Source organism: Trichechus manatus, unplaced genomic scaffold (assembly GCF_000243295.1).
Source record: "Trichechus manatus latirostris isolate Lorelei unplaced genomic scaffold, TriManLat1.0 scaffold00024, whole genome shotgun sequence".
NCBI lineage: Eukaryota > Metazoa > Chordata > Mammalia > Sirenia > Trichechidae > Trichechus > Trichechus manatus.
In genome coordinates, this window is record NW_004443960.1 from 18,808,714 (window position 1) to 18,822,231 (window position 13,518).

Below are 13,518 nucleotides of genomic sequence, written 5' to 3' on the forward strand. Positions count from 1 at the left end.
TTAATTGCCTTTTATGGACAAGGAGACTGAGACTCAGGTTAAATAACTTGCCCACACTCACGTAACTAATAGCCAAATGTGTCAGGATTTGAAACTACGTCCATCTAGGTCTTGCACTCTGAAGCACTGAAATCAATGGCAGGACTTGACTGAAAATATGTGTGCCTGGATTCACACTCAGGACAGGTGTGAGGATAAGCAGGCACTTTAGCACACTTGGTTTCAAAAGAGGGTGGAAGGAAGGGCTGGGGTGGGTCTGTGTGGGAAAGGGGGTGGTGAGAAGGGGGTTGTGGTGGAGGTGGAGAAGAGGAGAATAGACCAGGTGGTCTCTTGGCCCAGGAGGAAGACAGGGATGGGCTGGGGGCTCTTTGTTGGTGGACATTCTGCCAGGTTGACCTCTAGAGGCAAAGGGGTTAACTGGCAAAGGCTGATAAGCCTTAGAATCTTGTAGTCCAGAATTTCTGTCTGGGAAGGACTGTAAGAGGTCTTGCACTACAGAACTCCAGGACAGTCCCAATTCCATATTCTCCACCCCACTGTCCCCCTGAGAACCCTGACTTTGGTGACACCACGGGCCCCGATTATTTTTATTTAGAAAACATGACTACTGCAATTAAATGTCATTCAAATCCTAACCGGATGCGTCTATCTCTTCTGCAAGCTTCGTGACAGGCTCACTTACTGGAAGGGTGTTTTCGACCAGGGCCTGGGACACCTCCTGGGTCCAAAAGATGGAAGAGACGCAGATGACCACCTGGCCAGGCCACTGCAAGACCCAAGAATTACGAGGCACCTGGGGAAAGGCAGAAATGGCCGACGGAGTGAGGTATGTTGTAGGATCAGTTCATTTTGGCCATGTGTGATTTAAACTGACTGCTTAAAAACACACACCACCACCTCACCCCCAAAACAGAAACAAAATCCTCCTCCATCCTCAGATGTCACAAGGTTTGAAATCTCTGGGATTACTGATCTATGCCATCCTCCTTATATTTTTTGAAAAAGAGAAAAAATGACCAACAATCTCATCAACTCTTTGCATTTTTTTTCCATGTTACCATCCAGTGATTTTTTTACCATATAGGGCAGTTCTACTCTGTCCTACAGGGTTGCTATGAGTCGGAACTGACTCGATGGCAGTGGGTTTGTTTGTTTTTTATATTCTAGGTGATGTTTTGTTTTCAGAGAGTATTCATAATTGCTCTATTTAGTGGCTACATAACATCGCTGTGCTGTGCGACAGTTTCTTAGCCATGCCCTCCACCCCCACCTTTAGCTATAGATCAGTGGTCAGCAAACTATGGCCTGAGGGTTAAATCCGACCTGCAGTTTGATTTTGTAAATAAAGTTTTATTGTAACACAGCCATGCCCATTCGTTTACATATTGTCTATGGCTGCTTTTTCAATACAAGGGCAAAATGAAATTTTGTTGTGATGGGATATGTGGCCCGCAAGGCTGAAAATATTTATGATCTAGTTCTTTATAGAAAACGTTTGCTGACTTTTAGTGTAAATGCTATTTCATGAAATAAGTTCATCCATGTAGCTATTTTCCTTTCATTGAATTTCCAGTTTAGAATATATTATAGAAAAGAGGATTGTCCTTTCATTTACAATGTGAATATTATTGAGAGGGACAGCAAAGTTGGTTCCCAACACTTTAATGTGAAGGTGTTCACTGCATATCCTTCTGTTTGATGGAAGGGGCACTGGGAATGGGGTTGGGGACCTGAAAATAGGAAGAAAAGGCATGTAAAGTAGAGGAGACAGCACTGAAGATATATAGTGTGCCAACTCGACAATTACCATTGGTAGGGTCAGGTGAAAGAGCTAATGTGACAGGTTCTTTTCTCTTATTAGTACCTCACCTCCCTAAACCTTTGGATACTCATTGAGTTATGCCATTCAAGGCATGTATAATGGAAATGAAAAGCCTAGAGGGGGAATGCTTAATTGAACCACCAGTTGCCATCAAGTCAGCTCCAACTCATGGCAACCCTATGTATGTCAGAGTAGAACTGTGCTCTGTAGGGTTTTCAGTGGCTGATTTTTCAGAAGTAGAACACCAGGTCTTTCTTCTGAGGTGCCTCCAGGTGAACTCAAACCTTCAGCCTTTCCGTTAGCCAAACACTTTAACCATTTGTACCACCCAGGGACTCCTGCTTAATTGGAAGGGGCTCTAAACAGACCTCATGCCATCAATTCCAACCTACAGTAAGGACTGGCCTGTAGCAACCAGAGGATCCTGGCTAACAGTCTTGTTATCAGCTGCTTTCAACTGCAAACATCTCACCAGAAATATGTTCATCCCCCAGGATTTACAAGGGAAGGAAACAGAGATACAGGGTGTCAGGTGTCAGGAGAGGATGGGTTTTGGTAGAAGGCAGAGAAGCCGTTAGAACTGATCCATTTAACATTCTCCCCAAGTTCCCATTACTTCAGCAGCACCTTGGCATGTGGGCCCTGATTCTTGCTTACCTTGTAATACGCTTCAATCCCAAGTCTAATGACCTCTTGCATACTGGCGAGCATCATCTGCTCCACCTGCTGGAGCCACTTCTCCACCATGCCCTGTGGGGCAAGACACACAGAGAGGCAGCAAGAGTTAGCCCAAGCCCAGAGAGAGGGACCATGGGCAGGGCCTAGCTTTGGCCTCCTTCAAGCAATATTCTTCAATTGTTTGTTTTACATTATTTACTGTATTCTAGGAAGTGCCTGCCTCTTCAAGAGGCAATGGAAGATTTTAACATGTGTTGCTTTCGTGTTTTGAAACAGACAACTTCTTGGGAGGCAAACAAAGCCATTTATATTTCAGTTAATAAAATAAATTGTTCACTTACAACGGACAGTTCCAATTCATGCATTTCCCAGTGGTTCCTGAACTTTGCTGTGCATTGGAATCATCTGGAGACCTTTAGAACATACGGATGCCTGGTTCCCACTCCAGACATTCTGATTTAATTGGTATCAGATGCAACCTGGGCACCAGGATTTTTTTTTTTAAAGCTCTACAAGTAATTCCAATGTGCAGCAAATTATTCAGTTTTAGAATTTTAGCTAACTGTAGCTGTTGACTTCAGGCACCTGTCGGCTAGCTGGTGTCTGGTTTGGTGACGCAACTCTTGGTTGTTACAGCTTTTGTGTTTGGGTAGCAAATGTGGTCAATGACGTGAGGCAAAGAGTGTTTGGCTGTTTCCATTCCTGGGTGCTGTCCAGTTCAGCAGGAGCTGAAGTCATTTACATTTTCATCATTATATGAGGACACATGTATGAAAGCCTGAGTTACATGGCAACATTATCTCTCACCGATGCCAGGATGTTTTATTGACTTTTGAAAATGAGTGCCCCAGGAAGCTGTCTGAATGCATCACCCTTCAACTGGGCTCTGCTCATAGAGATCTAAACATCAGTTGTTTGGACCCAATTCCTGTTACTAACTCCACATTAAATTTGGTTGAAATCCCTTCCACACCTTTTTATGTCACTTGGATTGCAGCATAACCCCCATTTTCAAGATGGGTAAACTGAGGCTCAGTAAGACTGAGTAACATCCCAAAGTCACCCGGTTGTTAAGTTGTGGAACTGGGATTTACACCCAGGCAGTCCGGAACTAGAGTCCAAACGCTTAACCAATACTCTCTGCCTCTCTGGAGAAAAGAACCCCAAAAAAGGGTGGGGGGAGTTACTTTGGCTTTAGCTGGGTAGATTTTCTGTTTGAATGGAATGGTTTCTTTTTCCGAGCTGACCATGCCCTCAATTTCCATGTTTTCTGTAAAGTCCAGCTTGGCAATTCCCTCAAAGCACTTCTTCAAGTGTGGCTGGACTCGGAGTGGATCCTTTGTCTCTGATAAGATCTCCAGAAGCTCATCATTCGACAGGAAGAAGAACCTATTTCAAAGCAAAGGAACATGGCAATAGGAACCTCTTCTGTGAATTTCTATTCTCAACAAGGTGATACTCCCCCATATGTAGATAACACCCAGCTGAATACCAGGTATGTCCTGGAGTCTTCTCTAAGGCCCACTCCCTTTGCCATTTTTCATCTAGAAGATAGAGATGGTGTTGACTCAGAGAATAAGAGAAAGTATAAAAGCTGATATGTATGAGTTTAATATGGTTTGGGGAGGAGGTGTCACCAATTGAAAAAAGCCTGGATAGAGCTGTGGTTCTCAACCATGGCTGTACATTAAAATCACCTGGGGAGCGTATGAACTACCAATAGCTAGGCCTCACTGCCCAGAGGTTCTGATATAATTGATTAGGGGTTGGGTCTGGGGATTTACATTTGTAAAATTCCCAGGTTATTCTAATGTGCAGTCAGTGTCGAGAACCAATAAGTAGGGGAAGGAGTGAGAGAAGACCCCTTTGTCTTTCGTTATCTCCAAGTATTCCAGAAAATATTACAGGTGTGAAACAAGAAGTGCATGTTAATAATGAACCTATTTACATACAGAAAGTTTACCATACTTTAAATTAGAGATGATAAGACAACTTCATTCTCTTGTTCATACCCTAAAAGCAGCAATTCTGAATCTTCAGAAAATGTTCAAGGGACAAATCTCTACTGTGACCATAGGCTGAAAGTTCCACAATGGAAGGGCCATGTTAGTATGGTCTTTACCGTATGTAGGGGATTACAAAAATGGCCACAATATTGCTTTGGCCAACAGACTGTGGAGAACATGAGTTTGGGCGAGTTCTGAGCCTAGGCATCAAGAGGTCTTGAAGCTTCCACTCTTGCTGCTCTTGGGAACCCTATGACCACCATCATGTGAATAAAGGCAGGCTAGCGTGAAGGATGAAAGCCATGTGGCCAGCCAACAGCCAGCCAACCACCAGACAAGTGATTGAGGCCATCAGCTGCCAGTTATCTGTACTCACATGAGTGAGACCCATTGAGATCAGAAGAACCAGCCATCTGAACCCAGCCCAATTTGCCAACCCACAGAATTCTTGTTGTTTTAAGCTTCCAAGAAGCCCTGGGGGTGCAGTGTTAAGGGCTTGGCTGCTAGCCGAAAGAAAGGTCAGCAATTTGAAACCACCAGCTGCCCTGCAGTAGAAAGATGCAGCAGTCTGCTCCCGTAAAGATTACAGCCTTGGAAAACCTCTGGGGCTGTAATGCTCTGTTCTATAGGGTCACTATAAGTTGGAATCAATTCGACGGCAATGGGTTTGGGTTTTGGTTACACGACAGAGCAAACTAATACATTGTATCTGTAGTGTGGAACATGTAAAAGAAGCTCAATAATTATTTGTTGGCCTACTGACTAATATCTAATGGGGAGGTTAATTCCCCTCCTCCCACCTCTAGGGAAACTCAAACAGGTGGACCCTAAGGATTTATATTGCCTCTGTCTCTATCATATGTGATAATGAATAAGGCCCAAATGTCTATCATAGTAATATTTGTATAATTTAAAATTAAAAGCATTATTTAGCTCCCTATATTTTAAAGATAAAATTAACTTAAAATATATCATTATCCATAACATTTTCAAAGTGTTTACTGAGAGTGTTTAATTTTACTTCATAAAAATGCATAAATAAATATTGAGATATTCTTATACATATGTGTGTGTGTATATGTGTGCTTTTTTTTTTTTTTTTGGTATCTTATGGAGAAAATGTAGTCCAGAGAGGTTAAATGACTGAGTGTCTTATCCAGACTCACTGGGTTTGAATTCCAGCTTTACCTTTTACCAGTTGTGTCTCCCTGAACAAGTTATTATTTTCTCATTTATAATAACAGTCCCAACCTTATAGGATTATTGTAAGGATTAACTAAGTTAATACATGTAAAGCACTTAGAACAGTGTCCTGCCATACGGTAAGCACTGTATTAGTGTTGACTATTATTAGTATTTTTATTAGGAATAACAGTACTGGGTATGGGACTAAGAGCCAAAACCTTAAGGATTTCCTGAGTTTAATCTCTTCCCAAGTTTTGTGCTTCCAAATCAGGGTTCCTTCCACTATCTGTGCTATATCTGTGCATCCAGAGCAGTAGCCACGAGCCACATGTGGCTATTTACATTAGAAAAATTAGTATTAAACTAAAAATTCACTTCCTCAGACACACTAACCACATTTTAAAGTGCTCAGTAGTCACATGTGGCTAACCAGCCATGATACTATGGTATTGGACAGCACAAACATAGAACATTCCCAGCACTGCAGAAAGTTCTATTGGACCATGTTGCGCTTAATAATAGATACTAAGGACATTTAAGAGTCCCAAACAAACCACTTTTTTTTTTTTTAATGGAGAGCAGGGAGCTAACTTTGTCCTCATATAAGGGAATACTCAAATTTATTTTCCTTAAAAGCCAATTGGGATCAAACCTAATAAGAAGCAAATGAAATGGGTGACCATCCATGGTGAACTAGACAGAGACGAATTATCAGGAATGGGGACGCTCCTTTCTGGAACTAGCCCTCTAAAACTACTTTGACTTTTACTCAGAAGAACATTGGCTGTCATGGAAAGAGAGTCAAATATTTATAAATATACCTACCAGAAGCTAGACAATTTGATGGCAAAAATAATTTCAGTGACATTTCTTAAACACAATTTCTAAATGCTTTACAAGCATTATCTCATTTCATCTGCGCAACAAAAAAATGAAGTAGGGGCCGTTATTAATATCCCTATTTTACAGTGAAGGACCTGAGGCTCAGATAGATTTACTAATAAGTGGAAGAGCTGGAACTTGAACCAAGATCTATCTACCTCCAAAGGCTAGGGCTCTTAATCATAACTACTATAACCTCTTCATTGGGGGAAATGACCATGCCTGGTTGGCCAAAGTGTGGATTCGGTCCCCACTGGTTTCTACATTACTATAAACAATGGCCATAAATCCATGCCTCACCCCTGACAGCTGTCTCCTGAGGGAATAGAGAACCAGGAGAGATTATGGAGACAGTTTGGTAGAAGCCATCCCTCAGTACGAAAAATGTAATTCCACCTATATATGGGTTATGAAGGCAACTTCGAACACAAGAATAACATTGGCTACCTGGGGAAAAATAGTCTCTTCTTCTCCAAGTAATCATTTAGCCCCCTCTGGATGTCATCCAACAGAAGGTTAGCTTCTTGAAGCTTCTCATTCATCCGGGGCTGGTCAGCTGCCATCAGAACCCTGGAATCTTTTACCTGAGTTCAATCAAGACAGGTGAAAATCACCATGGGTTTCACCTCTGACAAAAACATCATTATCCCAGGTTCTGAGATTGGTCATTGTAATGAGTGTATGACCAGCCCATCAACTAATGGCCCTTCGTGTTTAGCTAACTGCTTCCTCAATCCCACAGGGGTGAATTCTTGGCAGTCATGTAACATGACCCTTTTCCTCTGAGCCAATAATATATTAACTCTGGGAGTTTGGAATTCAGGCCACGACATTCTATAGTAGTCTGGACTGGCCCTTTGAATGAGGGGACTTTGGAGTTGAGTGAGGGTTGTCTTCCACCACCTGATCGAGTGGCAGAGCAGAGATTAAAGCAGAGCGAGATTGAAGCAGACATGAAAAAAGGAGCAGGGATTAGAGGCATGGAAAGAGCACTCTGGGAGTTCCTGAAAGGTTTCTGGATTCTAGATCCATCATTTGTGAGGCCTGGCTACACTTTCGGCTCTTGGGTTCCATTCACTCAGTTTGTTGACTGGGTTTCGGTTACCTGCAACCAAAGAACCTTAACTAAGATAGAGCTGGTGGAAGCAGGGCATTATGAGAATTGGTTCACGGGCTTGGCAGATATAAATTCCCACTTAGTTCACTCCTGCAAACAACCAGGACAGACACATTCCCTTGAGACAAATTCTTTGTAAGTGTGCCCCAATTTGAGCACACTTGACTTAAAAAAGAAAAAAAGATATGAACTTCTCAATCGATACCACTCTCTGTCTTGTGCACTTGGTAAACTTCTTATCCTTCAACATTTGTTTTCAATGCCATCTCCTTTGGAAGCATTCCTTGATGCTCCCAGGCAACAAAATCACTCTTCTGTATTCTAAAAACTGTTTTGTATACTTTTATTATAGAAATATTTATCTAAGCCTGTCTTCCCCACAAGACAGTGAATTCTATGACGATAGAAATCATATTGTAGTCGTCTTCAAATATTTTCTGACTCCTAGTCAAAGCTTGGGTCATCCTAGGCACTGAATAAACATTTGTTGAATGACTAAGTGGTGAATGTGGGTAATTATTTGACTTCTAAAAGGATTCTCAATCTATATTGGCTTTATCGCATTACCCCATAACAAAGTCTTCTACCTTAGAAATGATAACTAAATAATACAAACTGTTAATAGTTGGAACCTTGGTGGTGCAGTGGTTAAGAGCTCGGCTGCTAATCAAAAGGTCAGCAGTTCGAGTCCACCAGCCACTCCTTGAAAATCTTCTGGGGAAGTTCTACTCTGTCCTATAGGGTCACTATGAGTCAGAATTGACTCGACAGCAACAGGTTTTCTTTTTGTTAATAGTTACCTCTAGGGAGGTGGGATTACTATATTACATAATTCTATGTTTGAATTTTTAATAGAAATGATAACTTTTGAAATTAGAAGAAAGATATAAAAATATCAAATTCACAAAAATCCAGTTTACATTCACATTTCAAGTTACAAAGCACAATGAGGAACATCTGTATGGCATTCCACTTTTCTGCTAGTGAGATTTGCTAGGAGGTGAAAACTTACCGCTTGGGACATGATTGACTTCCAGTAACCATCAACGATGGCAAATTTCCTGCCCTCTTCTGGCATCTGGGCTATGATGTCCTCTGAACTGAAGATAGGTTCCAGGTATAGCCAGGTGGCTTGGCATTTCAGCCAGGAATCCAAAATTTCCTGCACACGAACTAGCTTTTCTTCCCACTTCTGTGAATTTAGCATTCCATATCTAAATCAGTAACCTGCCACTTTGCATCACAGGCCCATGGACTGAACAAATGGATGGATGGATTCATACACTCATTCATTCACTCATTCATTCATTTAACAAGTACTTATTGAGTGTCCTCTATATTCTGGTCACTGTTGTAGGCACTGTGGATACAGCAATGAGTGAAACAGACAAGAGTTCTTATTCTCATGGAGCACATATTCTAGTGGAACAGTAATAATAATAATAGTTATAAATACTGACTGTGTGCCAGGTACTGTTGTGAGTGCTCTATGTATGTGAAACCAATTTAATCTTCATGACAGCCTTATAAGGTAGCTATTCTTACAAACCTCATTTCGTGGATGCAGAAACTGAGACACAACAGTTCAAGTATCTTGCCTAAGGTCAAGGTCACACAACTAATATGCGTCAGAGCCAGAGTTTGAACCCAGCTAGTCTGGCTTCAAGTCTGTGCCCTTAGCTTATGCAACTTCTCACAAACAATAAGCAAAATTGGCCAAAATCCCTACTATCGTGTAGTTTACATTCAAGATTACTATAGCCCATAGGTTATTCATATAATTTCCAAATGTATTTTTTTTATTTGGTGCATTCAACATCTTGTCATCTCTTTGGGTAGACTGATGCAAAGGCTAACCATGCCATACACTTAGCTGGATGGTTATTGCTTTCAGTCTTGTCTTAATTTTTTTCTTTTTTTTTTCAGAAGAGAGTGAATTCCCTTCCTTCAGCCTCCTCTGAGAAACCCAGGGCTAATGGGATGTCACAAAACACTCAACCTCATTTCCTCTTACCCGGCATTCTGCTTCTATTGGTTTGATGAATGGCGAGCCACACATGGTCTGGGTCTTTATCACGTGATCATCGAGTAGCAGTTGAATGTCATCAACTGCACACAAGATGCTTGTATCCTGCAAATAAAGATGCCCCACCCCGTCAAATTCATGAGACCTCTGCTCTTGGTGATAATACCAGAGGTCTCACAGCTCAGATCTCCACGCTACTGAGTCAGGAATCTGTCTTACAGGGAATGGAAAATTTCTAGTTTCTTCATTGAAAATGTTCTTAAAGATATTTATTTTCCACTTCCTTTGCAGAAATCAAATATGGTATAAGCTCAGACACTGTTGGGGTGCGGGCAGAGTTTTGCCCCTCCCTATGCTGCTGCTCCTCTGCCCGCTTGCTTCCTGGCTCTGCCTCAGGAAGCATCAGCTGATAATCTGACTGGTTAGGCCTAGATCTGTGGTTCCCAAACTGTGTGACAAGGTGACCCAGGGCACTGCAGCAAACTCACAGTAACTAACTGTGGTTATTTAAAAATACTATTTTTTCTCTCCATTTACGTGTATATATTTTTTTCAAACAGCTGCTAAGTTGATAGGACATAAATACTTATTAAGTTGTTTGGACCTAATTACTTAATAAATGAAGCTATTATGTATTTCTTTTGGCCTAAGGGCACCATGAAAAAAGTACTTAAGACACAAAAGGTGTTGTGAACCAGAAAGGTCAGGAACCTCTCTGCCTTGTATATTCACTGGGCCATATGGCACAGTTGTTAAGTGCTTGGCTGCTAATCGAAAGGTCGCAGGTTCAAACCCACTAGCCACTCCAAGGGAGAAAGATGTAGCAGTCGGCTTCCATAAAGATTACAGCCTTGGAAACCCTATGGGGGCAGTTCTACTCTGTCCTACAGGGTCGCTATGACTCAGAATCGACTCACCAGCAATGGGTTTTTGGTTAGCATTACTGTGCCTTAATAGTAGCCCTGGTGGGCGGTGGTTAATCGCTCAGCTGCTAACTGAAAAGTCAGGGGTTCAAACCTACCAGCCGCTCCGCAGGAGATAAGACCTGGTGATTTGCTCCTGTCAAGACTACATCTTAGGGAAGCCCCCTAGACACGTCCAAACTCCCTGATGGACTGAATTACTGGGCAGAGGGCAGTGGGGACCATAGTCTTGGGGAACATCTAGCTCAATTGGCATAAAACAGTTTATAAAGACAATGCTCTACTTTCTACCTTGGTGAGTAGCGTCTGGGGTCTTAAAAGCCTGTAAGCAGCCATCTAAGATACTCCACTGGTCTCACCCCCTCGGGAGCAAGGGAGAATGAAGAGAACAGGAGACAAGGAAAAGATTAGTCCAAAGGACTAATGGACCACAGCTACCAAGGCCTCCACCAGACTGAATCCAGTACAGCTAGATGGTGCCCAGTTACCACCACTGACTGCTCTGACCGGGATCACAACAGAGGGTTCTGGACAGAGCTGGAGAAGGATGTAGAACAAAATTCTAACACACACAAAAAAGACCAGATTTACTGGCCTAAAACAGACTGAGAAACCCTAAGAGTATGGCCCCCAGACCCCTTCTAGCTCAGTGGTGAAGTCACTTCTGAGGTTCACCGTCCAGCCCGGGATTGGACCGCCCCATATAACAAAATGGGACTAATGAGGCACAGCAGTCCAGGGATAAGGACTAGAAGGCAGAAGGGGACAGGACAGCTGGTGATAGGGAACCCAAGGTTGAGTAAGGACAGTGTTGACATGTAGTGGGGTTGTTAACCATTGTCATAGGGCAACATGTGTACTAACTGTTGAATGAGAACCTATTTTGTTCTGTAAACCTTCATCTAAAGTGAGAATAGCAGTACAACTAGAAGAACATAACCGATGTCAGCGAACTGTGCGTGTAGAAATTTTTGCAATGGATGGTGTATCTTTGGCTATGTATATTTTCACCAAAAAAAAAATGTCAAGAAGGGAGAGGGTTGACATGTCATGGGGTTGTTAACCAATGTCATAAAACAATATGTGTACTGACTGTTTAATGAGAAACTATGTGTTCTGTAAACCTTCACCTGAAGTACAATTGAAAAAGAAAAAAAAAAAAAGATTACATCTTAGGAAACCCTATGGGGCAGTTTTATCCTATAGGGTTACTAGGAGTTGGAATCGACTCGACAGCACACAACAACTGTGTCTTAAAGGCCAGTCTCTGTGGGTAGCGCTTTCCCTCCTGGGTCCAACTGGCAAGCAAACTGACAACGGTCTGTGCCTTGGGGCAGGCCTGGTCTTTTTAAAAAAAAATTTTTTATTGTACTTTAGATGAAGATTTACAGAAAAAACTAGCTTCTCACTAAACAGTACACATATTGTTTTGTGACATTGGTTGCCAACACCACAACATGTCAACACTCTCACTTCTCAACCTTGGGTTCCCTAATACCAGCTTTCCTGTCCCCTCCTGCCTTCTCGTCCTTGCCCCTGGACTGATGTGCCCCTTTAGTCTCGTTTTGTTTTACGGGCCTGTCTAATCTTTGGCTGAAGGGTGAATCTCAGGAGTGACTTCAGTACTTAGCTAAAAGGGTGTCCAGGGGCCATACTCTCGGGGTTTCTCCAGTCTCTGTCAAGGCTTAGTCTTTCTGTTTTCAGTCCCTTCAAGCCTATGTCTGGGCCGGTAAGTTGGGTCCAGGACATATTCTCTCATCTACTGTTTGCCAATAGCTTCGCACTGGGAGGCTTGTCCAGTTGTTAATAAAGAGGTACCTTGATTCCAATTTTGCTGTTGATCCCTGTCTACAGCTACCTCAATCAGAAACCCTGAGGATCGAGTAGGTATAAATCAGCTGTTCCCAGGTCCTCCAGCTTAACTCCTCATGTGAGCCCAGCAGCCTCTAGCAGTATCTAATCCAATCAGATCATGGAGCACCAAGCTTAAGGTAGATGAAACGTGGGCTTCAGTACCCATGGTGGCCTGGTCTCTCTGGGAGAGGCGCTGTAACTAGCCCTGTGCTTCCAGCTCTCATCCCTCCCATTAGCTCATGAATAGTTCTTATTCAAGTGAAATCAAGGCATCCTGACTATTGAAAGTGGAAGGGAAAGAAGTCACAAAAGGATAACATGCAGCCTTGGGAGAGGGAGGGAGAGGTGTAGGAGCCTTTAGGGTTTTGGTCTTAACCCAGGCTGCACACTAGAAAAACCAGGAGCCTTAACAATACAAACGTTCAGGCACTCTGGGGTGAAGGGACCAGGAAGAATGAATTGAGATTTTTTTTAACAGCTTCCCAGTGATGCTACTGTGCAGCCAGGGTTGAGAAGCACTGCCTTAAGAGCTAATGGTCTGAACTATGTGAGTTCCGGCCTGTTGTCTCAATGACTTACAGTTCGTCCAGAGCAGCAAATACCCCCATCCCAAGAGCAAGCCAGACCTTAGACAGAGCTGAGAAAACTTCTGGTTGATGCACCTCCATATGACCTGTACAAACTCATATGTTATCTACAATTGCCAGTGAAAAGAATTAAGTCTAAAAACCAACCAGTTACCACTGAGTTGATTCTGACTCATGGCCACCCCTGGGTGGTGCAGTTAACACACTTGGCTGCTAACCAAAAGGTTGGAGGTTCGAGTCCACCCAGAGGTGCCTCGGAAGAAAGGCTTGGTGATCTACTTCCAAAAAATCAGCCATTGAAAACCCTATGGAGCACAGTGCTACTCTGACACACATGGGTTGCCATGAATTAAATCTACACCCCTGAAATTCAAAGGGTGGCCCACAGACCACAACTCCAACATCATCTGGGAACTTGTTAGAACTGCACAACCTCAG

The 13,518-nt window shown here is 42.7% G+C and overlaps 1 protein-coding gene across 1 annotated transcript in view; it reads right to left on the bottom strand.

Annotated features, from left to right (window-relative positions):
• DNAH3 (dynein axonemal heavy chain 3) overlaps positions 1-13,518 on the bottom strand; it is a 206,223-nt gene that overhangs the window by 114,488 nt on the left and 78,217 nt on the right. The window contains exons 21-26 of the mRNA XM_023728516.1: positions 9,705-9,821; positions 8,703-8,882; positions 7,021-7,157; positions 3,688-3,889; positions 2,480-2,572; positions 683-793 (exon numbers count right to left, since the gene is read on the bottom strand). Coding sequence (XP_023584284.1) covers positions 683-793; positions 2,480-2,572; positions 3,688-3,889; positions 7,021-7,157; positions 8,703-8,882; positions 9,705-9,821 — 840 coding nt within the window. The remainder of the gene's footprint in view (positions 1-682; positions 794-2,479; positions 2,573-3,687; positions 3,890-7,020; positions 7,158-8,702; positions 8,883-9,704; positions 9,822-13,518) is intronic.